General features: G+C 57.0%; 1 protein-coding gene across 3 annotated transcripts; it reads right to left on the reverse strand.

The window, feature by feature from the left end:
* LOC103173250 (sodium/calcium exchanger 3-like) lies at positions 1 to 27878 on the reverse strand. 3 transcript variants are annotated; one of them, XM_042345405.1, is made up of 7 exons: positions 26044 to 27878; positions 10120 to 10223; positions 8280 to 8297; positions 4639 to 4754; positions 3549 to 3648; positions 2749 to 3024; positions 1 to 1162 (listed from the first exon to the last, which is right to left on the reverse strand). In XM_042345405.1, exons 1-7 carry the CDS (start codon positions 27828 to 27830, stop codon positions 786 to 788), a joined length of 2778 nt encoding a protein of 925 aa, XP_042201339.1. In that variant the 5' UTR covers positions 27831 to 27878; the 3' UTR covers positions 1 to 785. The 3 variants fall into 3 exon arrangements, with proteins under 3 accessions (XP_042201339.1, XP_042201341.1, XP_042201340.1); XM_042345407.1 differs by lacking the exon at positions 26044 to 27878 and adding an exon at positions 11102 to 11213; XM_042345406.1 differs by lacking the exon at positions 8280 to 8297.

Here is a 27878-nt window from a genome sequence, read left to right on the forward strand (position 1 = left end):
CACCTTTAAACATCTTTAATAAGACAGACACACACCTCCATGATAACACGTATGAAACTTGCCCACGTCAACTGACTGCCGCTTGGCATGATTTACCTTAATAATAATAATAACAATGATAATAATTATTATTATTATTACCTCCTCCTAGATCTGAGAGAAACGTACACCTGCAGGAACATTGTGCTTATTTAGTGAGATGAGTCGTAGCGACTTGACAAAAGAGGGGTCCGGAGCGAGTCCGGTGAAACTCAAGCGAACCGTTCCAAGGCGTCTGGGGAAAACATTCACTGAAACATGGTTGAGATATCTTTACAATGGCTCTCTCTTCCTTGGTGTCCGTGACCCAGCGGGTACGTCAAGCCGGGGGGCATCGACCGACCAACCGACCGAAAAGAGTCTGAATCCGTCGGAAGTTCAAAAAGAAAACAAAAAAACGAAAGCAAATGTTGGCTTCGCGAAGATCGTCACAAAGTCGACAGCAGGACCCCCTCCCCCATTCCCCCCCCACCACCACCACCACCACCCCACCGAGGCCAGGTAGCTCAAAGGACAACTCCGCCAGCATCTCATTGTGTGCGCGCGCGCGCGTTTTTTTTTGCCGATAAAAGAGGACAAGACAAAGTCTGGGAGCCTGTCCTCCGAGATTGGAATGTGTCTCACTGTTAAGTGTCTTCGGCGGTTGGGGGTGAGAGAGAGAGAGAGAGAGAGAGAGTCTGCCCTTGGCCTGGCCTGGCCTGGCCTGGCCTGGCCTGGCCTGACGTAACGTACGGGACCCCTGAGCCTCAGAAACCCTTTATCTGGCAGTAGGTTTCCAGGGCCGAGAAGAGGACGTACAGCAACCAAAGGCTGAACAAGAAGACGCTGGTCAGGATTTTGTAGCACCGCGGCCCGCCAAGCTCTCCGCCTATGTGAGGCCTCCGCCGGTACAGGAGGACGCTGACGCTGATGAAAGCGAAGATGGTGAAGAGGGTGACGGAGAAGGCCAGCGAGCCGGGCTCCACCTTGAACTCCTTGCCCTGCACGGCCCAGTAGACGGCTGCCACCGACCAGGCCACCCCGATGCCCAGGAACACGTTGACAGCGTTGCTGCCCGTCACGTTGCCGATCGAGGCGTCCGCGTACTGGTCGTGCTGAGCCGCCACCTTACTGGCGAAGGTATCTGGGAGGTATCACAACAACGGTGACGGTCATCATCGTCGTCGTAATAGGAATAATAATCCCCGGCGGCCGACCCGGCGGCCGACCGCGCCCCCCGACGGCCCCCACAATCAGCCGTGGGTTGAAGCCATCAATTTATTTATAGATATATATGTTCATTTATTTGTTCGAAGGGATTATTACCCCCCCCCCAGCCCCCCCCGCAGTCACTCACACACGCACTCACACGCACTCACTCGCACACGCACTCACACGCACGCACTCACACACATTCACACACAGCCCCTCTCACATGCACTCACTCATACACGCACTTACACGCACTCACACACATTCACACACACACTCACACGCACTCACTCGCACACGCACGCACTCACACACATTCACACACACACTCACACGCACTCACTCGCACACGCACTCACACGCACTCACACACATTCACACACACTCACATGCACACTTACAAGCACTCACACACATTCACACAGCCCCCCCCCTCACACACACTCGCTCACACACGCGCACACTCACACACTCACTCGCACACGCACTCACACACATTCACACACACTCACACGCACACTTACAAGCACTCACACACATTCATCCCCCCCCCCCGCCCCCTCACACACACTCACTCACACACGCGCACACTCACACACTGATCCTCTGGACGTCTAAATACAGTTAAACACTTGTTACCGATTACAATTAAACCACTGTACTTTTCAACCACAATTACCATCATTCCTCCTTCATTGTTGGTCAATGCCCTGCGTGTGCGTGTGCGTGTGCGGGGGGTGTGGCGGCGGGAAACATGAGGCTGACGGGACCCCCTGTGTGGGGAGGGGGTGGTGAGGTGGGGGGGGGGGGGGGAATGTGCAGCACCTCACAGCAGACGCCACCAGGTGGCAGCAGATCTCTCCGCAATAGGGCTTAACCTTTGAACCAATCTTTGGGTCACTTTCCGCCCAACTCAACGACGGTTCCAATTCCAGAGGCCAACAACAACAACAACAACAACAACAATAAATCAGCCTTCAAACAGCGGGTGGCATTTACACGGCGTTCCCCAGAGAGCTCGACAGTGGCGGGTCTGACCCCAAGCCGGGCGGGGTGGCGGGGGGGGGGGGGGGTAGCGGGAAGGGAGAGGGGGACGGGGTGTGACCGTAAGCACAATCAAAAAGAAGGGTCTTTGTGTGGGATTTGAAGGTGGGGAGGGAGGGGGTGCGGCGGAGGGATCGAGGGGAGAGAGTGACGAGAGTTTCAGGGCGCAGCGACTGGAGCGGAGGGAGCGGGCGGGTGGGTAGAGGGTTAGGAGGCTGCGGAGGTAGGGAGTGGGGGGGTGGGGTGGGGTGGGGAGCGAGGCCATGGGGTGGGGGCTTTGAAGGTGGAGGATCTGGATCTGGAGCTGCATCCTCTGTGCGATGGGGAGACAGCGGAGTCGGGGGCGAGGATGGCGGACGGTGATGGGGTCGCGGAGCCTGGTGCGGTGGGGGGGTGGGGGTGGGGAGGGGGTGGGGGGGGGAGACGGGCCCTGGGAGCTGGAAGGAGCCGGCGAGGCCTCGAGGAGTTGCTCACCCGGGACTGAGGTGCCGAGAGCCACGAAGACCACAGCGGTCACTGTGTCCTTCAGGCCGACGGTGCAGCCGAAGTGCGAGGCCAGGTCCCCGATGAAAGCCGTGAGGATCCCGATCACGAGGATGCAGACGCAGAAGCAGGCCCAGCCATGCCAGTACTCCGTGGGGGGCACCACGGCGAAGAGGACCTTCCAGAACACCGTCAGGAAGTGCATGACGTAGTCGAAGCAAGAGGGCAGCCTCTCCTCGTGGGCCTCGTCCTCATCGTCATCGTTGCCTGGGAGGGAGGAGAGGGAGGGAGGAGAGGGAGAGAGGGAGGAGAGGGAGGGAGTGAGTGGAGGGAGGGAGGGAGGAGAGGGAGGGAGGAGAAAGAGGGAGGGAGTAGAGGGAGGGAGGAGAGGGAGGGAGGGTGGAGAGGGAGGGAGGGAGGGAGAAACAACGACAATAACACGTGACACTTTCACATCGGGAGGACGTTCGCTGGACGGTCGGGGGTCTGGAGCCGAGCTGGGGGGTGGGGGTGGGGGGGTTTGGGATAAGAAAGGGGGCGCGGGGCGGTGGAGGGGAAGGTGGGGTGGGGGGGGGGCGAGGCTCGGTCGGTTGAAGAGGAGGGTTCTTGAAGGAGGCGAAGGAGGGAAGGAGGGAGGGAGGGAGACGAGGGCGGGATCGAGGGAGGGAGGGAGGGAGGGAGGGAGACGAGGGCGGGATCGAGGGAGAGGGTCCCAGATTCGCAGCCCCGTGACGGTGGGCTCCTGACCCGCGACACGGACACTGACGGACGTGGGGGGAAAGGGACCTCACCGGCACTGACGGTGACCGCAGCCGTGAACTGCTCCCACCACGAGTGAGTCCCGATCACCAGCGCCAGGTTGGTCTTCTTCACCAGTTTGTCCACCGTACTCTGCCGATCAGAAACAGGTCACTCCACTCACTCACTCACTCACTCACTCACTCACTCACTCACTCACTGCCCCCACTCACACTCACACTCACACACACACTCACACTCACACACACGCTCATACACTCACACACACTCACTCACTCACTCACTCACTCACTCACTCACTCACTCACTCACTCACTCACTCACTCACTCACTCACTCACTCACTCACTCACTCACTCACTCACTCACTCACTCACTCACTCACTCACTCACTCACTCACTCACTCACTCACTCACTCACTCACTCACTCACTCACTCACTCACTCACTCACTCACTGCCCCCACACACACTCACACACACACTCACACACACACACACACACACTCACACACACACACACACACTCACACTCACACACACACACACACACTCACACACACACACACACACACACACTCACACACACTCACACATAGACTCACACACGCTCACACACACACTCACACACGCTCACACTCACACACACTCACACTCACACACTCACACACACTCACACTCACACACTCACACACACACACGCACACACACACACACTCACACTCACGCTCACACACTCACACACGCTCACACTCACACACGCTCACACTCACACACACACTCACACACACACACTCACACACGCTCACACACACACGCTCACACTCTCACTCGCACACACTCACCCACATACACACGCACTCTCCCCCCCGCACATACTCACAGACACACCCATACTCACACACACACACACTCTCACTCGCACACACTCACCCACATACACACGCACTCGCACACACACACACACACACACACTCACACAACACCCAGACATAATCCTCCCGTTAGACCCGGCGCCTTATTCACGTCGTCGCGAGGTCCTCAAAGCGCCCGGCGGGAAGCACCGCCAAGCGTAGTGACTGTGCGTTCGGTGCTGGTGAATGGGGCCGCGAGAGGGGACGTACCTTGAATTCGTAGGACTCCTCAATGATGACCTCGAGTTTGGAATGCTCTCCCAGAACGGGCTTCCCCATCTCGGCGATGCGGCTCGCATCCTTCGTCAGGTTATTGTCGGCTCCATCTGCTCGGCCGGAAACAGGCAGACGGACACCGTAAGCCACAGCCCGGCCACTCACACCCAACCCGTCTCTCCCCCACCAACGCCCCCCCCGCCCCCCCCCCACCCCTCTCCCCACACGCGAGTCAATCACCACAGCAGTCGGCGGCGGAGAGCTTAACAGGCTTCGACCTGCTCTACTTGTCCCGTCCCGTCCCACCATCGGCAGCCTCTCTGCCCCCAACCCTCTGGAACTCCATCCCACAATCCCTTCACCTCCCTCCCTCCCTCGCTCCCTCCTCCCTCCTTCCCCTCCTCCCTCCCTCGCTCTCTCCTCCCTCCTTCCCCTCCCTCCCTCCCTCGCCTCTTTCAAAACCCGTCTCAAGACCCTTCTCTTCGACCAACAGCGCCTTCGGTCACCCTCTTACCTCCTACCCCCACCCTCCCCGCCCGCCCTCCACCCGCTCCTGATCCCGACCCCCAGCTCGGGTCCAAACCCCTGACTGTCCAGCAAACTTGGGGACGTCCTCCCCGTACGTGAAAGGCTCCGTGTAAACGCCACGTGTTGTAATTGGGAGTTGAGGTACAGATCAGCCACAGTCCAATAAAAATGGCGTCGCCAGAAGTGTCTGTTGGAAGCCAAGTCAGTGACGTCAAACCCGACCCCTTGTGGTTTGAGATTACGCTGAGAGGAATGTATAACTGTGACAACACGTGCGTTTGATAGAGAGCCTTTCGCGCAGGGAAGACATCTTGAAGCACTTCACAAGATATACTGCGAAGGCACTTGTGTGTCGTTCGGGGTCGTTAGGCAATGAATCGGATTTTCCTAAACAATGATCAGACTTCCAACCCGTTGAGCAATGAAAATATTCTCATCAGGAAATAGGAATGGGGGAGTAGACTTTAGAACCAGCAGTTTTAATAATAATAATAATAATAATAATGCTTGGTTCGACCCGGCGCCTCATCACGTCTTCGTGACGTCTCAAAAGCGCTTCACAGGATACCCTGTACAGCGTAGTGACTGTGTGTTTTGCGGGCGAAACGCAGCTGCCACTTGCGCCCAGCGACGTCCCCCACAGACAGTCGTGGATTGAGTGACCAATTTATTATTATTATTATTATTATTGTTTTTTTAGCGGCGTGTTATGATGTACAAACCTTTCGGAGCACTTCACAGCAATTACAGTCAGACCCAGGGACGCGGCAATACACAGACAGTATTTGTGCACAGTAAGACGCAACGCACAGCCGAAAGGTTAATAACCACTTTACAATAACCTTTGCATCTGATACAGCGCCGGAGGCAGACGGAAATCTCGGGACTGCTTTTTGCATGATAATGTGCAAATGTGCATTTCAGCCTCAAGTTACACAGTCACTACGCTTTACAGTGTATCCCGCGGAGCGCTTTGAGACGTCTCAACGACGTGACGAGGCGCCGGGTCAAACGCCGGGATTGCTATTATTATTAAATCCCGTAAGCACCTCTCAAATCACTTCAAAGTTTGTGGCGTGTAGGACTTGGTAGGAGAAGACACCCGTGTCAGGAGAATAATAATAATAATAATAATAATAATAATAATCCCGGCGTTTGACCCGGCGCCTGATCACGTCTTTGAGGCGTCTCAAAGCGCTTCACGGGATATAATGTAAAGTGTAGTGACTGTGTGTTTTGGGGGACAAACGCGGCAGCCAATCGCGCCCAGCGACATCCCCACAAACCCGGGTCCTCTCTCTGGCTTGCGAGTCGAGGGGTCTAACCCCTGAGCTACAGGGGCTGTGGGGTGCGAGGCGAGGGGTCTAACCCCTGAGCTACAGGAGCTGTGGGGTGCGAGGCGAGGGGTCTGACCCCTGAGCTACAGGGGCTGTGGGGTGCGAGGCGAAGAGGGGTCTAACCCCTGAGCTACAGGGGGACTCCTACGCTGAGGGATATATCGAGAGAGTGTGTGGTGGGGGTGGGGGGTGGGGATGGGGGGGGAGGGGGTTGTATAGAGTTTAACATAAAAGAAAAGCGACTTAGGAAAAACAGGTAATGGTCACATTGGACGGCCCCATCCTGTGAGGAAAATAACTATTTCTAACTATAGAAATTTAACGGCGCAGCAGGTGCCCCATTTATCTCATTGGGTGAGATCTCGTTCTCTGACAGAACCGTCTCTCTCTCTCTCTCTCTCTCCTCCTCAGCCTCTCATTTCCAATGTTCCCAAAGTTAAATGTCTAGAAAATAGATTGTTTCTCTCTCTCTCTCTCTCTCTCTCTCTCTCCCTCTCTCTCTCTCCTGGGTCCATACCAACCCTCCCGCTCCCTCCGCTCTGCGGGCTCTGGCCTATTCCACGCTCCCCACCGCCCCCCCCCGCCTCGCCCGCCACACCATTGGAGGTCGGGCCTTCAACCTCTCCGCTCCCACCCTCTGGAACTCCATCCCGCAGTGCCTCCGCCCTCCTCGCCCCCTCCCTCCCTCCCTCCGTCCCTTCCTTCAAGTCCCGTCTCTCTCAAGACCCTCCTCTTCGATCAACAGCGCCCTCGGTCGCCCTCCTACCCCCCCAACCCAACCCTCCCCGCCCTCCTGTTCCAATCCCCAGCTCAGGTCCAAATCTCTGACTGTCCAGAAAACTTGGGACATCCTCCTGACGCGTGAATGTCAGGTGGCGGTGGTGTTGTTGTTGTTGTGTCATACAAGGCTGAGTATGTGGTCTGGTCTGGAGAGCGAGAGAGAGAGAGAGAGAGAGAGGCCGACACAGAGAGGGAGAGATGGAGAGCACAATGGTTCGGAAGGAGTTTGGAGGCAGAGGAGGAGGGGATCAGGTCTATCGCGAGAATAAGGTGAGGGACCAGAATCCTGAACACTGTATCCTCTGTGTGATGGGGCGCCAGTGGAGTCGGGCGAGGGCTGGGGGGGGTGATGGGGTCACGGAGCCTTACGGCGCCTCATCACGTCTTTGAGTCGTCTATTGTTTTGAGGGGATTATTACCCCCGGAAAGTGATCCCCCAATCGCCTGACAAGCGACTGACTGCCGGGGACACGGGCGCGTGTGTGTGTGTCTGTGGTGTGGGGGTGTTGGGGGGGCGCGGAGTAAGGAAACTCGCCTAAGGTTTCCCCCTGACCTGACCCGCCCGGGAATTGAACCCGGGTCCTCTGGCTTGCGAGGCGAGGGGTCTAACCCCTGAGCTACAGGGGCTGTGGGGTGCGAGGCGAGGGGTCTAACCCCTGAGCTACAGGGGCTGTGGGGTGCGGGGCGAGGGGTCTAACCCCTGAGCTACAGGGGCTGTGGGGTGCGAGGGGAGGGGTCTAACCACTGAGCTACAGGGGCTGTGGGGTGCGAGGGGAGGGGTCTAACCCCTGAGCTACAGGGGCTGTGGGGTGCGAGGGGAGGGGTCTAACCCCTGAGCTATAGGGGCTGTGGGGTGCGAGGGGAGGGGTCTAACCCCTGAGCCACAGGGGCTGTGGGGTGCGAGGGGAGGGGTCTAACCCCTGAGCTACAGGGAGAGACTCCACGGTTTAACAGATTAAATAGTCTGAATAATATAAACCGACACCTTACCGTCAACCAGCAAGAGAGCTGCAGAGGGAGAAAAACAGAGGAGAAGTGAGAGTACTCTTGGTCTGACCCCATCGCCCCCCCACACCCTCGCCCGGCTCCACTGGCTCCCCATCCCCCCGAGGATACAGTTCAAAATCCTGTTCCTCACCTTCAAAGCCCCCCATGGCCTCTCTCCCCACTCCCTACCTCTGTGATCTGCTGACCCCCTACCAACCTGCCCTCCCCTTCTGCCTGCTGCACCCCCCCCCGCCCGGCCTGGCCCACCATCATCAGCCTCTCTGCCCCCACCAACCCTCTGGAACTCCATCCCACATTCCCTCCGCCTCGCTCGGCCCCTTCCCTCCCTTCCTCCCTCGCCTCCTTCAAGACCCATCTCAAGACCATCCTCTTCGACCAACTGCACCTTCGGTCACCCTCCGACCCCCTCCTGATCCCAACCCCCAGCTCGGGTCCAAACCCCTGACTGTTCAGCGGACTTGGGGACGTCCTCCCGATGTGAAAGGCAACACATAAATGTCCTGTGTTGATGTTCTGGTCGCAAGACCTTCACTTCGCCCCATCTGATCTCTTCCCTCCACAACAGCCACCCAACTCCCCACCCCCACACCCCCATCACAGCATCCAGCTGCTTCTTAACTGATCTCCTGGCCTCAACCCCCTACTTCCTTGTTAACCTTGTTCCACCTGTTAGTTACCCTCAGGGGTCTGTCCTGGAAATTGCCCCCTTTGCCCCCTTTGCAAGTCTAAGCCCTCATCCTCTTGTTCTACTGTCTCGGTCCGTTCGAGAATATTGTTCTGGGGTTTACTGGTTCAATCCCCTTTAGAATCACGGACGTCTTCTCGCAAGAACAGGCTGCCTAGGGAGACAGTCGCAGACAGACAGACAGACAGACAGACAGACAGACAGACAGACAGACAGACAGACAGACAGACAGACAGACAGACAGACAGACAGACAGACAGACAGACAGACAGACAGACAGACAGACAGACAGACAGACAGACAGACAGACAGACAGACAGACAGACAGACAGACAGACAGACAGACAGACAGACAGACAGAGACGGACGGACGGACGGACGGACGGACAGTGGAAGCAGAAAGTCTGGATTCTTTCCAGAACAGATGAGACAGATTTCTATCAGGAAGTAATGTCTGGGGTGAGGGGCCGACAGTATACAGTTTGTGCACACGAGGTGTCAAGCGATGGAAGGTGAACTGGGTGTGACCTTGGACCTCTTTTCCCAGGAAATTCTTATGTTCTTCAGCCTGAAGAGGTCTTTGCTTGTCTGAGTGTGGCTGATGGCTCGTCCCTCTAACACTGCTGGTCTCTCCTGCTGTCTCACAGGGCTTGGGCGTTCCCTCAACCGACCAACCTCTCCGCTCAGCGGGCTCCGGCCTGCTTCACCTCCCCCACCCCCGCCCCCCGGGCCTCGACAGCCCACCACACCATCGCCGGTCAGGCCTTCAGCCTCTCTGACCCTGCCCTCTGGCACTCCATTCCCGCAGTCCGTCCACCTGGCTCGCCCCCTCCCTCCCTCCTTCCCTCAAGGCCCGTCTCAAGACCCTCCTCTTTGACCAACCGCTCCTTCGGTCACCCTCCTTACCCCCCCACCCTCCCTTTCTCCTCGCCCTCCTGATCCCAACCCGCAGCTCGGGGCCAAACCCCTGACTGTCCAGCGAACGTGTATGTCCTCCCGAGGTGAAAGGCGAGGTGTAAACTGTGCTGCGTGGGTGTTCCAGTGTCGAGCTAGCTGTCCAGGCGGGGTAACTAAAATGCCTTTACATTACAATACTTGTCGGCTGCGTCGAGTTATATTTTGAGGACTTTCACAAACCTGAAATTCCACGTTTCAACCACTTCGGTTTCTCCAGAACGATGTAGAAATTCTCCTGCTTTTCATACTCTTCGTCGTCAACTATATTCACCCGGATATATTTCCTGCAGAGAGAGAGAGAGAGAGAGAATAATAATAATAATAATCCTTAGTAATCCTGGCATTTGCTACAACGCGTTTTCACGTCTTCTCGACGTCCCAAAGCGCTTCACTGGATACGCAGTAAAGTGACTCTGTGAGTTTGTGGGCGAAACGCGGCAGCCAATTGCGCACAGCAGCGTCCCCACAAACAGACTGAAGTGACCAATTTATTATTGTTATTTTTCCTGAGGGATTATTATCTGTGTGTGTGTGTGTGTGTGTGGAAGTCAGGAAAACTTTCCCAAGGTTTCGCCCTGACCTGCCGGGAATCGAACCCAGGTCTCTCGCTTGCGAGGCGGCTCTAACCCCTGAGCTACAGGACTCCACACAAGATCACACAAGAACATTGCTGGCGAAAGAACGCCGAGACCCATCCAATTCGGCCTTGGAGAGGAACAGGAGGTTGGAGATGGGGGCGACAGCTGGAGGGGAGGGTTGGAGTCCAGGGGAGGTTTTGTGAAGATGGGGGTGAGGGCAGCTGTTTTTAGGGGGAGGTGGGGGCAGTGCCGGGGGATAAGGAGAGGTTGATAATGTTGGTTGAAAGTGGGGACCAGGAGGTGGAGCTGGGAGGTGAGGCGAGGGGGAGGGGATGGGGGTCGAGGGAGCAGGTGGTTGGGTAAGTGGTTCCAGGAAACCTTGGCCAGCAACGACACGTGCAACTGGGGAAGTGACACCTTGTGCACTCAGCGTGTGGTGGAAGTGAGACACGTCCTGAGGCTGGTGGAGATGTACATCACCGAAACATCTCCCACACCCCCCCACCACCCACCCCACCCACCCCCACCCCACCCGCCTTCGGGTCACACTGAATACACAATCCTCCGTCCTCTTCGCCTCTCACGTGGTGAACACCGAGAGGCCACCAACCATCCGCTTGTTTACGGTTTACATCAGTCTCACGGATTTATTCCCCGGGGGGCGTTTTCATCACGTCGTCAAGACATCTCACATCACACCACTTCTCGCCAGGCTCCACTGGCTCCCCATCACACGCACTAAACCCCGTCCCCCGCCCCGTTCCCCCCCTCCTCCCCCCCACCCCCTCGTCACCCCAGCCCTCGCCAGACCCCACTAGCGCCCTATCACCCCCACTAAACCCTGTTCCCCCCATCACCCCAGCCCTCACCAGGCCCCACGGGCTCCCTATCACCACTGGATCGGTATCAAGACCCTGCATGATGGGGGGGGGCAAGTCGTAGTATTTTTGGGGTGGGGTGGGGGTGTGGGGAGGTCAGAGGGCTGACCCCCCAAAAATACAGAGAGCAGCTTCAGGAAGCAACCATTACATTGCAAGCTCTCTCTCTCTGTCTCTCTCTCTCTCTGTCTCTCTCTCTCTCTCTGTCTCTGTCTCTCTCTCTCTCTCCAAAGGCAGGAATGGACGTGTAAACAGGTGGTTTGACTGTGGGCTCTGGATATTGAAATCTATTCCGGGCTTTTAAGCAAAGGAAACATTTGTGTAGTAGAGGAAAAAAAATAAAAGAAAAAAAGACATCAATTCTTGCCTCCGCAATTATCTTGACGTCAGTGAAATAATTACACGATGGCAACAACATGTCCGTAACACACACACGAAAAACATCGGTTAACGCAGGAGGACATGTGTATAGATATATCTGTGTGTGTGTATATATATATATATGTATTTATTTATAGGGCGATCAAAAAGTCATGATACCATTACAATGTCTAATCATTCTCAGAAGACTTGACGATATTTTTGTGTGTTCGATATTGGATAATAGGGGCTGTTTTCACGACGTTTTGGTCACCTCGCAATACACTGCGTGACTATATATGTATATATATATATATTCTTGCTTTTGAGACGTCTCAAAGCGCTTCGCAGGATACACCGTCAGGTGTGGTGGTGACTGCGTGTTCCGTGGGCGAAACCCGGCAGCCGATTGCGCCGCCCAGCGACCGAATTATTGTGGAATTTATTTGGAAGAGAATGGGGGGAGAGAGAGAGAGAGAGAGAGAGAGAGCGCGCGCGAGGGGGGGTGGGCAAGGCGGAGGGATTGCGGGAGGGAGTTCCAGGGTTTCGGGGCGTAGCGGCTGAAAGTCCGGCCACGGGGCGGGGGGGGGGGGGGGGAGGGGATGAGGGTCAAGCAGGTGGCCGGAGGCAGTGGATGGAGAGCGGGTTGGAGAGACGGGGGGTATGAAACAATACCCCCCCCTCGCAGCTGACCCAGCGCCTTGTCGCGCCTTCCGGACGCCCCAAAGTGCTTCGCGGACCACACCTTCGAGTGTAGCGACTGCGTATTTCGGGCGAACGCAACACCACCAACGCCAAACCCGGGTAGCAAACCCCTCGGAGCAACTGAGGGTCGAGGGAGAGAGAGAGAGGTGAGGGTGGGGGGGGGGGGTTGGGGGTTGGGGGTAGGACGTAGGTTTGATGCCCGTTTGCGCAAATGTCAAACGACTTAAAGAGGAGGGGATCCATTTTGCGGCAGTGGAGGGAGGGAGAGAGGGAGGAGGGAGGGAGGGAGGGAGAGAGGGAGGGAGGGAGGAGGGAGGGAAGGAGGGAGGAGAGAGGGAGGAGGGAGGAGGGAGAGGAGGGAGGGAGGGAGGGAGGGAGGGAAGGAGGGAGGGAGGGAGGGAGGGAGGGAGGGAGGGAGGGAGAGAGGGAGGGAGGGAGGGAGGGAGGGAAGGAGGGAGGGAGAGAGGGAGGGAGGGAGGGAGGGGGAGAGGGAGGGAGGGAGGAGGGAGGGAGGGAAGGAGGGAGGGAGGGAGGGAGGAGGGAGGGAGGGAGGGAGGGAGGGAGAGAGGGAGGGAGGGAGGGAGGGAGGGAGGAGGGAAGGAGGGAGTCAGTGGGTGGCACAGAGCGAGGAACAAGCATTAAAACAGGACATAGCCCGAACCTCAGCAAATTACTGCTGTCGGCTGTGATTAAGCCGCACGGAAAACACACACCAAATATAGCCGTGTACCTCCCCACCGGAGCTGCGTCTGCGGCTGCTCTCGACTCGGAGAATAGGCTCCTGAAACGGAGGATTTTACACGTCGTTAAGACGTCACTCGGAGAAAATAAGACGAGTTTCTCTCTCTCTCTCCCTCTCCCTCTCTCTCTCTCCCCCTCTCCCTCTCTCTCTGTATCTCTCCCCTAGAGATGGTTTCGCCAGGAGTCTGTGTCGAATGGTTCGCTCCCTCTCTCTCCGCCCCACCACCCCCCCCACCCACCCAACCCACCACCCACCCACGCTCCGCTCACCACCCTCTGGAACTCCGTCCTCCGCCACACAGCACCCCCCCACCCCCCACCCCCCACCCCGCCTCGCCCCGACTGGCAGATCACTTCCCAGAGATAATAATATAATGACAACCCCGGCGCCTGATCGCGCCTTCGAGACGCCTCAAAGCGCTTCACGGGACACGCCGTCGAGTGTAGTGACTGTGTGTTCTGCGGGCGAAGCGCGGCAGCCGATCGCGCCCGGCGACGTCCCCGCAAACAGCCGTGGGTCGAGCGACCGAATTGTTATTATTATTTATTTATTCAAGGGGGTTATTACCCCCAGAAAGTGATCCCCCAATCGACTGACGAGAGGGTTCTTACTGACTGCCGGGAACACAGGCGCGTGGGTGTGTGTGTGTGTGTGGGGGGGGGGGGGGGGGGAGTAGGCGCAGATGGCCGTATTACAGTCACTACACTCGACAGCACGTTCTGTGGGAGACGTCCTTCCGAAATGATCGGGCGCTGTGTCAGGTGTGAGGACAACGATAATTATTCTTCACGTTTCTTGCGACAAATAAATACTTTGCGGGAATAGGTAATAACAATAATCAAACGATAACGATAATAATAATAATAATAATAATAATCCTTGCCTTTAGTGCGGCGCCCGATCACGTCTCAAACGCTTCACGGGTCGCACCGCACAGTGCAGCGAGCGCGGGGGGGGCGCGGGGGGGGGACGCGGGGGGGGCGGGGGGGGGACGCGGGGGGGGGGTAAAGACACGAGGCGCGAGGAGACACAGTTCCGATTCCTCTCTTAATTCAGGGCCAAAGCAGCGACAGGAGGGTTCAAACCGTCCTCACAACCGCACACACACACACACGCACATGCACACACACACACACGCGCACACGCACACGCACACAGGCGCACACACATCAGCAGCAGCAGCTTCCATTCCCTTAAAAGGAACAGAATTACATTGGAACTGCATCAACACTCACAACATTCATTCGGTCCGGAAGCGCTTTACATCATATTCGTGTCGGTTGGGCTTTCCCTCTCTCTCTCTCTCTCTCTCTCTCTCTCCCTGTTTCATGGCTGACAACCCCCCCCCCCCCCACCCCCACCCCCACCCACCGCCCCACACTCCTGAACACCCCCAGGATAACACTCTGCTTGTGGGGGGGGGTGGGGGGTCGATGTCGCTGGTGCTCACTGACCGCTGTGTTATTCTCTCGCCGTCAGACGCCGCGGGTTATCATCCGTGGCTTGGAACCGTTGCGGTTAGGGGGAGACACGGAACCGGACAGCACAGGGACAGGGAGGAGGCCATTCAGCCCATCGAGCCCGCGCCGGCTCTTTGGAAGAGCTGCCAACTAGTCCCCACTCCCCACCGCTCTCACCACAACTATCGTTAATAATAATACCTAAACAATAGTGATAATAATCGTTGCATTTGACCCAACGCCTTCTCAGGATAAAGCGCGTCCCAGGACACACTGTGCAGTGTAGTGACCGTGCGTTCTGTGGGCGAAGCGCGGCAGCCGATCGCGCCCGGCGGCGTCCCCCACAAACAGCCGCGGATTGAAGCGACCGAATCATTTTATTTTACCCTGAGGGCGGCAGACGGTGTGAGAGAGAGAGAGAGAGAGAGGGAGAGAGAGAGAGAGAGAGAGAGAGGGAGAGAGGAAGAGAGGGAGAGAGAGAGATTACAGCTGAAAGCCTTCAAGACAAAACAGCTCAAGGCTGTGTGGGAGTGACATTGTTGTTTGGGAGGACGCGGAGCGCCGGAGTGCGGGAAAACTGGAATAAAAAAAGCTTTAAAGAATGCCATTCGCGAAAACAAACAGCACTTTCACACCACAAAAGGGCATCAGTGGTTATTACATAATAATAATAATAATAATAATAATAATAATAATAATCCCGGCGTTTGACCCGGTGCCTTATCAAGTCGTCGAGACGTCTCAAAGCGCTTCACGGGACGCGCGGTAAAGTGTAGTGACTGTGCGTTCTGTGGGCAGCCGATTGTCACGCTTTAAGCCAAAGCTCAGGCACCCAACTCTCCAGCCAACAGTCTCTCTCTCTCTCTCTCTCTCTCTCTCTCTCTCTGCCTCCGCACAAAGCTAATCGTGTCAGAGTGATGAACTCACCTTCCAGTCATAACTAATTCAAGCAGCCTGACACAAAGCAGCAGCGAGAGCGAGCGAGAGAGAGAGCGAGAGAGCGAGAGAGAGCGAGCGAGAGAGAGAGCGAGAGAGCGAGCGAGAGAGTGAGCGAGAGAGTGAGCGAGAGTGAGAGAGAGAGAGAGCGAGAGAGTGAGAGAGCGAGAGTGAGAGTGAGAGAGTGAGAGTGAGAGAGAGAGAGAGAGAGAGCTGGATTGCTTCCAGCAAAAAAAGAAACGCCTCTTCCCCTCACCCACCCCCGGACCTTCTCCACCTTCGCCATCTTCTCTCTCTCTCCTCTCACCTTCACGCCTCCGGCACTGCCTTGAAACCACTGCCGCCTCCCACTGCCCCCGACCCCGGTCCTCGAATTAAAATGCCCCCAAACACCACAATATCTTACGATTAACCCCCCCCCACCCCCCACCCCCCCGAGTGTTTGACACCGGCCGTCTCTCAGGTCCCAGGATTTTACCGTGAAGTGTAGTGACTGTGTGTTTTGCGGGCGAAACACGGCAGCCAATTGCTGTGGGGTGGGGGGCGAGGGGTCTAACCCCTGAGCTACAGGGGCTGTGGGGTGGGGGGGCGAGGGGTCTAACCCCTGAGCTACAGGGGCTGTGGGGTGGGGGGGGGTCTAACCCCTGAGCTACAGGGGCTGTGGGGTGCGAGGGGGGGGTCTAACCCCTGAGCTACAGGGGCTGTGGGGTGCGAGGGGGGGGTCTAACCCCTGAGCTATGGGAATAATCTTGTGAAGCAGTTGGGGGAGACATCCTCATGACCTGATAAGGCACTGTACCAAATGCAATTATTAATAGTTTTCCTCCGACACTATTAACAAAATCTTTGGACATTAAACAGAGTTACAGGAACAGTCCTCACACAGAGCACAGAGCACAGAGCAATGGAACCTCCTCCATCTCCCTCGGCCGACTGACTAACCCATCCGAACCCCGTCCCCCCGTCACCCCCCCCAGCCCTCGCCCCATCCTCCCGTCACCCCCCCAGCCCTCGCCCGTCACCCCCCCAGCCCTCGCCCCGTCCTCCCGTCACCCCCCCAGCCCTCGCCCCGTCCCCCCGTCACCCCCCCCAGCCCTCACCCCGTCCCCCCGTCACCCGCCCAGCCCTCGCCCGTCCCCCTGTCACCCCCCAGCCCTCGCCCTGTCGCCCCGTCCCCCCCCCAGCCATCGCCCGTCCCCCGTCACCCCCCCAGCCCTCGCCCTGTCGCCCCGTCACCCCCCCAGCCCTCGCCAGGTCCCCCGTCACCCCCCCAGCCCTCGCCCCGCTCCACCGTCTCCCCATCTCACAGAGGATACTGTTCAAGTGTGAGAGACAGACAGAGAGAGAGAGAGAGAGAGAGAGAGAGTCGTTCCATTAACTGCTCCCCTCGGGGGAAATCTGACATCATCCCACAACTGCCGGCCGTTACCTTCTCTAATGGAACCCGCAAAGTGTGGCTCAGACCTAAACCCTTTCAAGACGGTTTAACTCGTGCGGAGACGAGTTTCCCTGTCCAGTGGGACGTCGCTGGGCGCTAACCTGACTGATGGGTTTCACCCACACAACACACGGTCACTGCACTGTGCAAACACACAGTCACTACACACGTGCGCTCACATAAAATACTACACTCCACAGCGTATCCTGTGAAGCGCTTTGAGGCGTCTCGAAGACGTGATCAGGCGCTGTATCTAATGCAAGGATTATTGATTTTATTATTATATTATTATATTTCATTACGATTAACATATTATTGTAATTATATTATTAATATATTATACTATTATATTAATATTACATTATTATATTATTAGATTAATATTACATTAGTATTATTATATTATTACATTAATATTATATCAGTATTATTATATTATTATATTATATTATATTACTATTATTGTATTATTATATTTTATTATTATATTATTGTTATTATATTATTTTATTTTATTATTATTATTATTATTAGGGTCAAAGCTCAGTCTCAGGGCCGGAGGTTTTATGGGCACAGTGGCTTTTCTGGTGAAATGAACAGTTGGGTCGGAGCGAGTGGGAGGTTTGAGCTGCGAAACCTTCTGTCAGGTGCAGCCATGTGTCTGCGAACCTCCGCGTCCCACACAACCCCATCTGCTCGGTGTCAGCACCTGGAGCTGCCGCCGGCGCGCGCGTGTGTACGTGTGCGCGTGTGCGCGTGCGAGGGCGTGTGTGTGTACGTGCGTATGTGTGTGTGTGAGGGTGTGTGTCTGTGTGTGTGAGTGTGCGAGCGTGCGGGTGTGAGTGCATGGACGCACTCGTGTGCGCGCGCGTGAGTGTGCGTGTGTGTGAGTGTGAGTGCGTGCGCGTGAGTGTGGGCATGTGCGTGTGAGTGCATGCGTGTGTGTGTGCGCGTGAGTGTGTGTGGGCGCGTGAGTGTGTGTGGGTGTGAGAGAGAGAGAGAGAGAGGGGCAGCTTCACAGTCCCCCTTTGTGTCCACGGACCCACTTTACCTCCGACGGCCACAATAATCCTTCAACCGTTGGGCTAACGGCGCTAATATTTTTTTTTCTCTCCGAACCCTGCGGGTAACACGGTCCGAAAGCGCTTCCCGGGGGGGGGGGGGGGGGGGTGCGTTTGCCCCGGAGAGTGAGGGGTGACTGTGTGTTTCGGGGTTCGAAAGAGGCAGCCGATTTGCGTCCGGGACGAGCGAACCCGGCGCCCACGCAGATCAGCCCCCGTCCAGCGCGTCCTGCGAAGCAATGGGCTGCTGCCTCTCGGCCACGGAAGCCACGGTCACTACACTTTCCAGTACGAAGCCCCTCTTGAGACGTCTCGACGACGCGATCAGGCGCCGGGTCAAACCCCGGGGTTGTTATTCATTGCTAATTATTACTTTTATCAGGCCGCCAGGATCGAGAGCGTTTGCGGTAATTACTTTCCTCGTTTGTTCCAGTCGGGACTCTCCAGTAGAACTACTGCCAAACCCTCCCCCAACGGCAGGAAAATAATTAGCCGTAATCGTTAAAGAACCAGAAACTCGCGAAATAACCGCTGAAGGAGCTCCAAAAAATCCGTCTCGAGAGAGAGAGAACTGCCACTGCAAAACCCCTTTGTCAGACTCGAGCGGTTTTAAGTATCTGTTGCAAATTCTCTCCGCAGCGGCCAGGAAAATAAGCTTCTGAATCCAGTTCATTGGGGGCAGAGAATCCGACCCCTCAACCCGTTAACCCCACAGCCAAAGCCCTAACCAACCAACTAACTAACTAACTAACTAACTAACGGGGAGGGGGGTCCGAGCTGGACAAGCAGCGGGAAAGCCTGGCCAGACAGCGCTCTCTCTCTCTCTCTCTCTCTCTCTCAATGGCCGAGCGGTGTGCAGATACCCCCAATGCACACTCTGGGCTCCCCTCCCCCGCCCGCCCACCCCGAGCCTCGGCTCTCACCCAACCTGCGCCTAATACACTCCGGAATTAGGTAATCAGGGGTCGTCCCTCCAGAGAGAGAGAGAGAGAGAGAGAGAGCGCATCCCATCCCGACACTCTCTCTCTGGGGTTCCCGGGTGTGGAGGGGATGTGGGGAATTCTCAGTCGGGTTCGGAGACTCTTTAGCCACAGTGACGGGTTTCCGTGTGTGTCAGACACCCGACCGGTCACGGTGACGGGTTTCCGTGTGTGTCAGACACCCGACCGGTCACGGTGACGGGTTCCCGTGTGTGTCAGACACCCGACCGGTCACGGTGACGGGTTCCCGTGTGGGTCAGACACCCGACCGGTCACGGTGACGGGTTCCCGCGTGTGCCAGACACCCGGCCGGGCCCCAACACACCGCCCCACTCCCCCCTCAAAAAAAATTCCTGTTGCCGTGAGCTATGGAGCAATCGCTGATGTGCTTCGTGGGGTTATTATAACGCTGGCGACCACAGCTTTATAAATATTATAAGTTCTTTCCTCTCAGCGTTCATTATCTCACCCTCCGCAAAGCATTCGAGTGTCGTAGCCGGGAGTGTTATAATGAGGGTTAATGGGAGAGCCGAGCAAGAGCTCTCTCGACAATAAACGTGGCTGTCGTAGAGAGCGCTCTGGCTGACAGACTCGGGGGCCAGAGGTGAACGCGAACCATTAGTGCTCGTAATGAGAGCGGGGGTGTGCAGGTAACTTTTTCTTTTGTCAGCCGGGTGTCTGACAAGCGCGGAAACCCGTCCCCTTGCGCATCAGGAGAGATCTCTGCATATGTTCGCCACCTACACCAGGAAATTTCCCCGCGTCTGAGATGGCATGTGCGCTCTCTCTCTCTCTCTCCCTCTCCCTCTCTCTGTCTCGTTCTCTCTCTCTCCTTTAAACAGGCAACTCGTTCCGAAGGTATATTCGAGGCGTCTCGAAGATGACGTGATCAGGCGCTGTATCAAATGCAAGGATTATTATTATTATTATTATTATTAATTTAATTTGTTCTTCTCTCCCCCCCCCCCCCCTCCTCCTCCACCCCGTGGGGTGGGTGTTGTGGGGGATAAATCAAATGGACCAAAACTGCTGCCTTCGTTCAAAATATGATCATATTATTAATAATTCTGGCAGTTGGACCCAACGCCTTATCGTGTCGCTGAGACGTGTCAAAAGTGCTTCGCGGGATGTACGGTAAAGTGTAGTGACTGTGTGCTTTCTGGGCAAAACGCGGCAGCCGAGGGTGACCGAAGGCGCGGTTGGTCGAAGAGGAGGGTCTTGAGATGGGCTTTGAAGGGGTGGAGGGAGGGAGGGAGGGAGGGAGGGTGAGAGAGGGAGAGAGTTTCAGGGCGTAGTGGCTGATGGTGGAGTGGGGGGGGGTACGAGGGACAAAAAGGGGATCGGAGTCAGGCGAGCGGGAGCGGAGGGTGGTGGGTTGGGGGGTAAGGGAGCAGGTGGGAGAGGTCGGGAGGGGGGGTTTGACAGCGAGTGAGGAGCCAATTGGCCCGGCGCCCGATCACGTCTTCGAGACGTCTCAAAGCGCTTCACGGGACACGCTGTAAAGTGTAGTGACTGTGTGTTTTGTGGGCGAATCGCGGCAGCCGATCGCGCCCAACGACGTCCCCCACAAACAGCCGTGGGGTTGAAGCCACCGATTATTATTGTTTTGAAGGGATTATTACCCCCAGAAAGTGATCCCCCAATCGCCTGACAAGTGGGTTCCTACTGACTGCCGGGGACACGGGCGCGTGGGTGTGTGTCGGGGTGTGTGTGTGTGTGTGTGTGGGGTGTGTGTGTGGGGGGTGTGTGTGTGTGTGTGTGGGGGGGGCGGGGAGTAAGGAAACTTGCCTAAGATTTCGCCCTGACCTGACCCGCCCGGGAATTGAACCCACTTGGGGTTCGATTCCCCACTTGGGGAAGCGAGGGGTCTAACCCCTGAGCTACAGGGGCTGTGGGGTGCGAGGGGAGGGTCTACCCCTGAGCTACAGGGGCTGGTGGGGTGTGAGGAGGGGTCTAACCCTGAGCTACAGGGCTGTGGGGTGCGAGGGGAGGGGTCTAACCCTGAGCTACAGGGGCTGTGGGGTGGGGGGCGAGGGGTCTAACCCTGAGCTACAGGGACTGTGGGGTGCGAGGGGAGGGGTCTAACCCCTGAGCTACAGGGGCTGTGGGGTGCGAGGCGAGGGGTCTAACCCCTGAGCTACAGGGGCTGTGGGGTGCGAGGGGAGGGGTCTAACCCCTGAGCCACAGGGGCTGTGGGGTGCGAGGGGAGGGGTCTAACCCCTGAGCTACAGGGGCTGTGGGGTGCGAGGGGAGGGGTCTAACCCCTGAGCCACAGGGAGACTAAAAAAAGTGATGACAACAAAAAAAAAAGGATGAATTAAAACGCTGGAGGCTGCGGATGGAGGGCCGGGCCGGGCCGGGCGGGGTGCGGGGGGCGCGGGGGGCGCGGGGGGCGCGGAGGAGGCTGGAGCAGCGCTGAGCGAAGGGAGCGGGCGGGTTGGTTGGGGGTTCAGCAGGTCACAGAGTTATGGAGAGGGGAGCGAGGCCACGGGGGGGGCTTTGAAGGTGAGATTGTTGTGTTACTATCATTATATTATTCAGTGCAACAGAGCAGTTGACTGCAGCAGTTGGAGCTGTGGTATAATTAAGTGGGAGCGCGGACGGACTATCAGTAAATTATCCCGTGACTCCATCCCTCTCCTCCGACCTACTGCCGGCAATGATCGATGTGGGGGAGTGTAATGTAATTGAGTGTCACTGGTCCTCTCCCTCTCTCTCTCTCCCTCTCTCTCTCCCTCCCCCTCTCCCTCTCTCTCCCTCTCTCTCTCCATCTCTCCCCCTCTCTCCCTCTCTCTCTCCATCTCTCTCTCCTCTCTCCTCTCTCCTCTCTCCATCTCTCTCTCTCTCTCTCTCCTCTCTCTCTCCCTCTCCCTCCCTCCTCCTCTCTCTCTCTCCCTCTCTCTCCCCTCTCCCTCCTCTCTCTCCCTCTCTCTCTCCATCTCTCTCTCCCTCTCCCTCTCTCGCTCGTCTCTGAGTCATAAGGTTGTGGGTTTAAGCCCCACATGTCAGGGACTTGGAATACACACACACAGACACACACAGACACTCACACACAGACACACACACCCACACGCACACGCCTGTGTTTCCCAGCAGTCAGTAGGAACCCGCTTGTCCGTCGATCGATTGGGGGCTCCCTGTCCGGGGGTAATGACCCCTCAACCCACGGCTGTTTGTGGGGACGTCGCTGGGCGCGATCGGCTGCTGCGCTTCGCCCGCGGGAAAAACAAAACCCCACGCACAGTCACTACGCTGGGGGTCAGGCTCAGGAGGGGGTGGAAGCCTGGTGGCGGAGTGGTGGCGGGGTGGGGTGGGGCAGGGTGGCGGGGGGTGGTGGCGGGGTGGTGGGGTGTGGGGGATGTGGGTTGGCGGGGTGGTGGCGGGTGGCGGGTGGCGGGGTGGTGGCGGGGTGGTGGCGGGGTGGTGGGGGGTGGCGGGGTGGGGGGGGTGGGGGGGGGGCGGGGTGGTGGTGGGTGGTGGGGGAGTGGTGGTGGCGGGTGGTAGGGGGGTGGGGTGGTGGGGGGTGGTGGGGGTCGTGGTGGCGGGTGGTGGCGGGGTGGTGGGGGGGTGGTGGTGGGTGGTGGTGGGTGGTGGCGGGTGGTGGTGGCGGGTGGTGGCGGGTGGTGGGGTGGTGGTGGCGGGTGGTGGCGGGTGGTGGGGGGGTGGTGGCGGGTGGTGCCGGGTGGTGGGGGGTGGTGGCGGGTTGGTGGGTGGGGGTGTGTGGTGGGGGGGGGGGAGGAAGCTGATATAAGGCGCTATATCAAACTCCGGGATTATTATTATTCCGATATAAACCCTGGGCACACAATCCGTGTTATTCCTGGTGTCAGAGCCCCCTCCGGCCCGGGCTCCGCAGCCCTGGGACTGATTTCCCCGCTGTTGACGGTGAAGGCCGTGTGGTTCCGAGTGGGAACGATGCCGAGTCCCTACGGAGTGGGATTCTGTTGCTCGAGGCACACACAGTGAGAGAGGCTCTTCAACCACAACCGTCTAATCCTCTGCAGAGGTTAGAGCTGTACACAGGACCCGGGGAACCGACTGAAACCTCTCCCGGAAAAGGTCTCCGGCTCCTCCCGGGGGAAGAGGCTGATTCGTTCTCCGCTTCGTTTGCGGCGACGATTCATAATAATAATAAACGATAAAGCAATAATAATAATAATAATAATCCTCTGCATTTGAAACGGCGCCTCGTTCACGGCTCTGCGGCGTCTCAAAGCGCTTCGCAGGACACGCGGTATAGTGTAGTGACTGTGTGTTTTGGGGGTGAAACGCGGCAGCCGACCGCGCCCGGCGACGTCCACACAAACAGCCGGGGAGGGGGGGGGGGGTCGGAGCCACCGAATGGTTATTGTTTTGAAGGGATTATTACCCCCGAAAAGTGATCCCCCAATCGCCTGACAAGCGACTGACTGCCGGGGACACAGGCGCGTGGGGGGGTGTGTGTGTGGGTGTGTGTGTGTCTGTGTGTGGGTGTGTCTGTGTGAGTGTGTGTGTGTGTGAGTGTGTGTGTGTCTGTGTGAGTGTGTGTGTGTCTGTGTGAGTGTGTCTGTGTGAGTGTGTGTCTGTGTGAGTGTGTGTGTGTCTGTGTGAGTGTGTGTGTGTGAGTGTGTGTGTGTCTGTGTGAGTGTGTGTCTGTGTGAGTGTGTGTGTGTCTGTGTGAGTGTGTGTGTGTGTGTCTGTGTGAGTGTGTGTGTGTGTCTGTGTGAGTGTGTGTGTGTCTGTGTGAGTGTGTGTGTGTGAGTGTGTGTGTGTCTGTGTGAGTGTGTGTGTGTGAGTGTGTGTGTGTGTGATGTGTGTGAGTGTGTGTGTGTGTGTGTGTGTGTGTGTGAGTGTGTGTGTGAGTGTGTGTGTGTGTCTGTGTGAGTGTGTGTGTCTGTGTGAGTGTGTGTGTGTGTGTGAGTGTGTGTGAGTGTGTGTGTGTGTGTCTGTGTGAGTGTGTGTGTGTCTGTGTGAGTGTGTGTGTGAGTGTGTGTGTGTGAGTGTGTGTGTGTGTGAGTGTGTGAGTGAGTGTGTGTGTGTGAGTGTGTGTGTCTGTGTGAGTGTGTGTGTGTGTGAGTGTGTGTGTGTGTGTGTGTGAGTCTGTGTGTGAGTGAGTGTGTGTGTGAGTGTGTGTGAGTGTGTGTGTGTGTGTGTGTCTGTGTGAGTGTGTGTGAGTGTGTGTCTGTGTGAGTGTGAGTGTGTGTGTGAGTGTGTGTGAGTGTGTGTGAGTGTGTGTGTGAGAGTGTGTGTGAGTGTGTGTGAGTGTGTGTCTGTGTGAGTGTGTCTGTGAGTATGTGTCTGTGTGTGAGTGAGTGTGTGTGTGTGTGAGTGTCTGTGTGAGTGTGTGTGAGTGTGTGTGTGAGTGTGTGTGAGTGTGTGTGTGTGTGTGGAGTAAGGAAACTTGCCTCGGGGTCTCCTCACGGTTGGGAGGTGAGTGCGATACCCACCGAGAGACACAGACATTTTACTGCGAGTTTTGATGACTCGAGTTGGAAGGTTCGCAACAATCTGAAGGACAACACTGAACATTAACACCTGTTCTGCGCCGCAAACACCTGCACTTCCGTTATTTTCCAATAAATTTTCTGCTGTTAAATCTCCGGCGAACGGGTCCACACACTGTCATCTCACGGCATCGGTTTGGGTCACAGCAACGACGCCGATCCACAGCGGTGATTAAATCACCAAATAAGGCCCCAACAAACTCCGTTCCAAACAACGACGACATGTTACACGTCGCCTTTCACGCCGGGGAGGGGGCGTCCCCAAGATGGCTGGACGGTCGGGGGGGGGTTTGGCCCCCGAGCTGGGGGTCGGGATCAGGAGGGGCTTCGAGGGCGGGGAGGGAGGGTGGGGAGGTAGGAGGGTGACCGAAGGAGCGGTCGGTCGAAGAGGAGGGCCTTGAGATGGGCCTCGAAGGAGGCGAGGGAGGGGACGAGATGGAGGGACGGAGTTCCGGAGGGTGGGGGCAGAGGGGCTGAAGGCCTTGACCAGCGATGGTGGGGTGGGGGGGGGGTTGGGGGGGTTTACGGAGGTAGGAAGGAGACCAACTATCTCATAGTCCTCGTGGTTTGCCCTCTGAAGGCAAACACCGGCCTTTGTGAGAAATCCCGGGTCTCACCCAACCATCACGAGATGATAATAATAATAATAATAATAATAATTTGGTCGCCCCGTCTACGAGTGTTTGTTTGTGGGACGTTACTGGGCGCAGATCGAGCAGTCGGACGCTTCCCCGACAAGACGGGGACGAGGGCTTATTTCTGGTATGAGATACAGTCACAAAACTTGTGTCCGGACCACAATAAATAATATTAATCCTCGCGTTTGATAAAATCCTGGCCAGCCAGCGCTCTCTCTCTCTCTCTCTCTCTCTCTCTCACCCCTCTCTCCCTCCCTCTCTCCCTCCCTCTCTCTCGACGGCCAAACGGTGCGGGTTCCCACGTCAGGAGGAGATCCCAAAACACCTCACAGGGTACAAATCCTATTCCGCGTCTTAAAACTACACCGCTCGCGAAAAGAAAGTACGTCCCCATTGGCTCGTGGGCGAAGTATCTCAAACTGGTGCCCTCCGGTCAATGACTCGTCATCTAATAGAATGGCGGAACAGGCTCGAGGGGCTGAATGGCCTCCTCCTGCTCCTATGTTCACTGACCTGCGGTTAACCACCGATTCCTTATAAAGTCGGCTCTGACTTCCGATAACCGAGGAGGAGGCGGATTTTCCAACCTCCGACATCGGCCAAATAATAATCACTGCAGGAAGTTAAAATCCTTCCCAATCTCTTGATCGGACCCCCCCTTCCCCTTAGGTGTAGGACCTTATGGCACAGAAGGAGGCCATTCAGCCCATCGGGTCTGTGACAGCTCTTTGAGAGAGCAACCAACTAGTCCCCACTCCCCCGGTTTTTCTCACCCCATAGCCCCGCACATTTTTCCTTTGTAAGGATCTGCCGAGTTCCCTCTCGGGACGGGATTTTGTACTTACACCGTCTCGTCGTTGAGAAACTCGAGCTCTCCGTGGCCATCCTCATAGTCCACGCCCTCTCCCTTCGCCGTTCCGTCGACGGTCCTGTAGGGGACGATGACGGTGCCTCTGGCCCCCGAGGTCCTCAGTACCTTGGCCTCCATCACCCCGATGCTCTCGCTGACCCGGACGATCTTCTCATCGAAGGTGAAGATCCCAGCGTGGTCGTCGTCTAAGATGGTCACCGTGGCCACTTGAGGGGGAACCAGTTGGCCTTTGGGGTAGGTCGTGGTCTCCGAGTCGAACATTCCTTCCGCGTCGCCAATCCGGAGGTTGCCCAGTCGCACGAAGAAATGCTCGTCCTCCTCGAAGATGTCGTCATCGATGATGCCTACCTTGATTTCTTTGCTGGTTTCCCCCGGCTTGAAGATGAGGGTCCCCTCGCTGTACTCGTAGTCCGAGCCGCCGTTGGCAGAGCCGTCTTCTGTCCTGAAGTCCACGTAGAACGTGCTGTTCTGCTCCCCGCCCTTGCAGACCACGGTGAGGGACACAAACCCGCAGTTCTCCACGCACTGGTATGAGCACGGCTCGAAGTAGATCTTGCTGGTCAGCTCCTGGGTCGGGTCGAGCTTGACCTCCAGCGGGTTGGTCTTCTTGGCGTGATCGCAAGCGTGTTTCCGCAGGATGTTGCCCGCCCCGATCATCATGCGTGTGGCCTGGATGCGGTAAAAGGCCCGGCTCTTCTGCTGGTGAAGGAGGGCGCAGTAATTGGCCATTTCCACCAGCTGCTCCAGTTCCCGGTTGGGATATTTCTGCTTGAGGTCCTTGAGGATCTGGATGGCTTCCTTGCGGCTCTCGTCCAGGTCCTTGCCTTCAAGGCTGACCACGGTCCCATCGGCAAGAACGTGGTCCTCTTGATCTTGGGTGGCTTTCCCGTCCATCTCGATCCCTTTGGGCAGCTCTCCCTCGGTGCCCAAGATGACCCCGCTCCTGCTGTCCACCCGGTATCTGCGGTAAACGTAGTACTTGTAGAAGAACAGCCGCTTGTCGGCGATCCAGGCGAAGACCACGCAGACCGGGAAGAACATGAGGGTGGACAACCCTTCCCAGACCTTGACCACCCCAGGAGAGAACACGGCCAGGATCAGGTAGAGCCAGATGTAGGCGAAAATGCTCCACGAGGCAGTAACGAAGAACACCCGCAGGTGCTTGATCCTCCGCACCTCCCCGTCAGGGATGATGTAGACGCAGACAGCGATGATCACGAACATGTTGAAGGCCGCGCTGCCCACGATGGTGCCGGGGCCCAGCTGCCCCGCCTTGAAGCCGTGCCCCACCACCTCGATGACCGACAGCAGGATCTCGGGGGCCGAGGAGCCCAGGGCCATGAGGGTCAGGTTGGAGACGGTCTCGTTCCAGATCCTGACGGTGGCCACTGTGGTCTCGCCGTTGGGTTTGGTGATGGTGATCTCCTTCTCCTGCGAGGTGATGACTTCTATGGAAGCCATGAAACGGTCAGCGATGATCGAGACGCCCAGGAACAAGTACAAGAGGGCAACAAAGTAGACAATGGCCCGGGCGACTTTGTCCCCAAAGGATGGGTTCTGGGGGTACCATATGGGGAGGATGATCCCCCTGTTGCACTCGAAGGAGCCTCGACACGATGAGTTCCTGGAGTCCGAGGGATCTCCTGCCTCGGTTCCTTCCGCCGCCCAAACAGTTGTCGTCACCATCGCCAACAACAGGGGCACGAGACAGCCGGCCCCCAGGGCAGGAGAAGCCAAGGCTGGGCACCGCCACGCGGCCATCGGGGAATGTTTTACGAGTCGGACGAGACAAGGTGGCGATTTTGGGGC

Source organism: Callorhinchus milii, unplaced genomic scaffold, assembly GCF_018977255.1.
Source record: "Callorhinchus milii isolate IMCB2004 unplaced genomic scaffold, IMCB_Cmil_1.0 Scaffold45, whole genome shotgun sequence".
NCBI lineage: Eukaryota > Metazoa > Chordata > Chondrichthyes > Chimaeriformes > Callorhinchidae > Callorhinchus > Callorhinchus milii.

Bases quoted from the DNA above. Each gene is read 5' to 3' on its own strand.
- LOC103173250 (XM_042345405.1), bottom strand. From the start codon at position 27,830: ATGGCCGCGTGGCGGTGCCCAGCCTTGGCTTCTCCTGCCCTGGGGGCC. The intron at 10,224-26,043 runs GTAAGTACAAAA...CTCTCTCTGCAG, and splicing joins TTTCTCAACGACGAGACGGT to GAAATATATCCGGGTGAATA. The intron at 3,649-4,638 runs GTACGTCCCCTC...TCTGATCGGCAG, and splicing joins AGGAGTCCTACGAATTCAAG to AGTACGGTGGACAAACTGGT.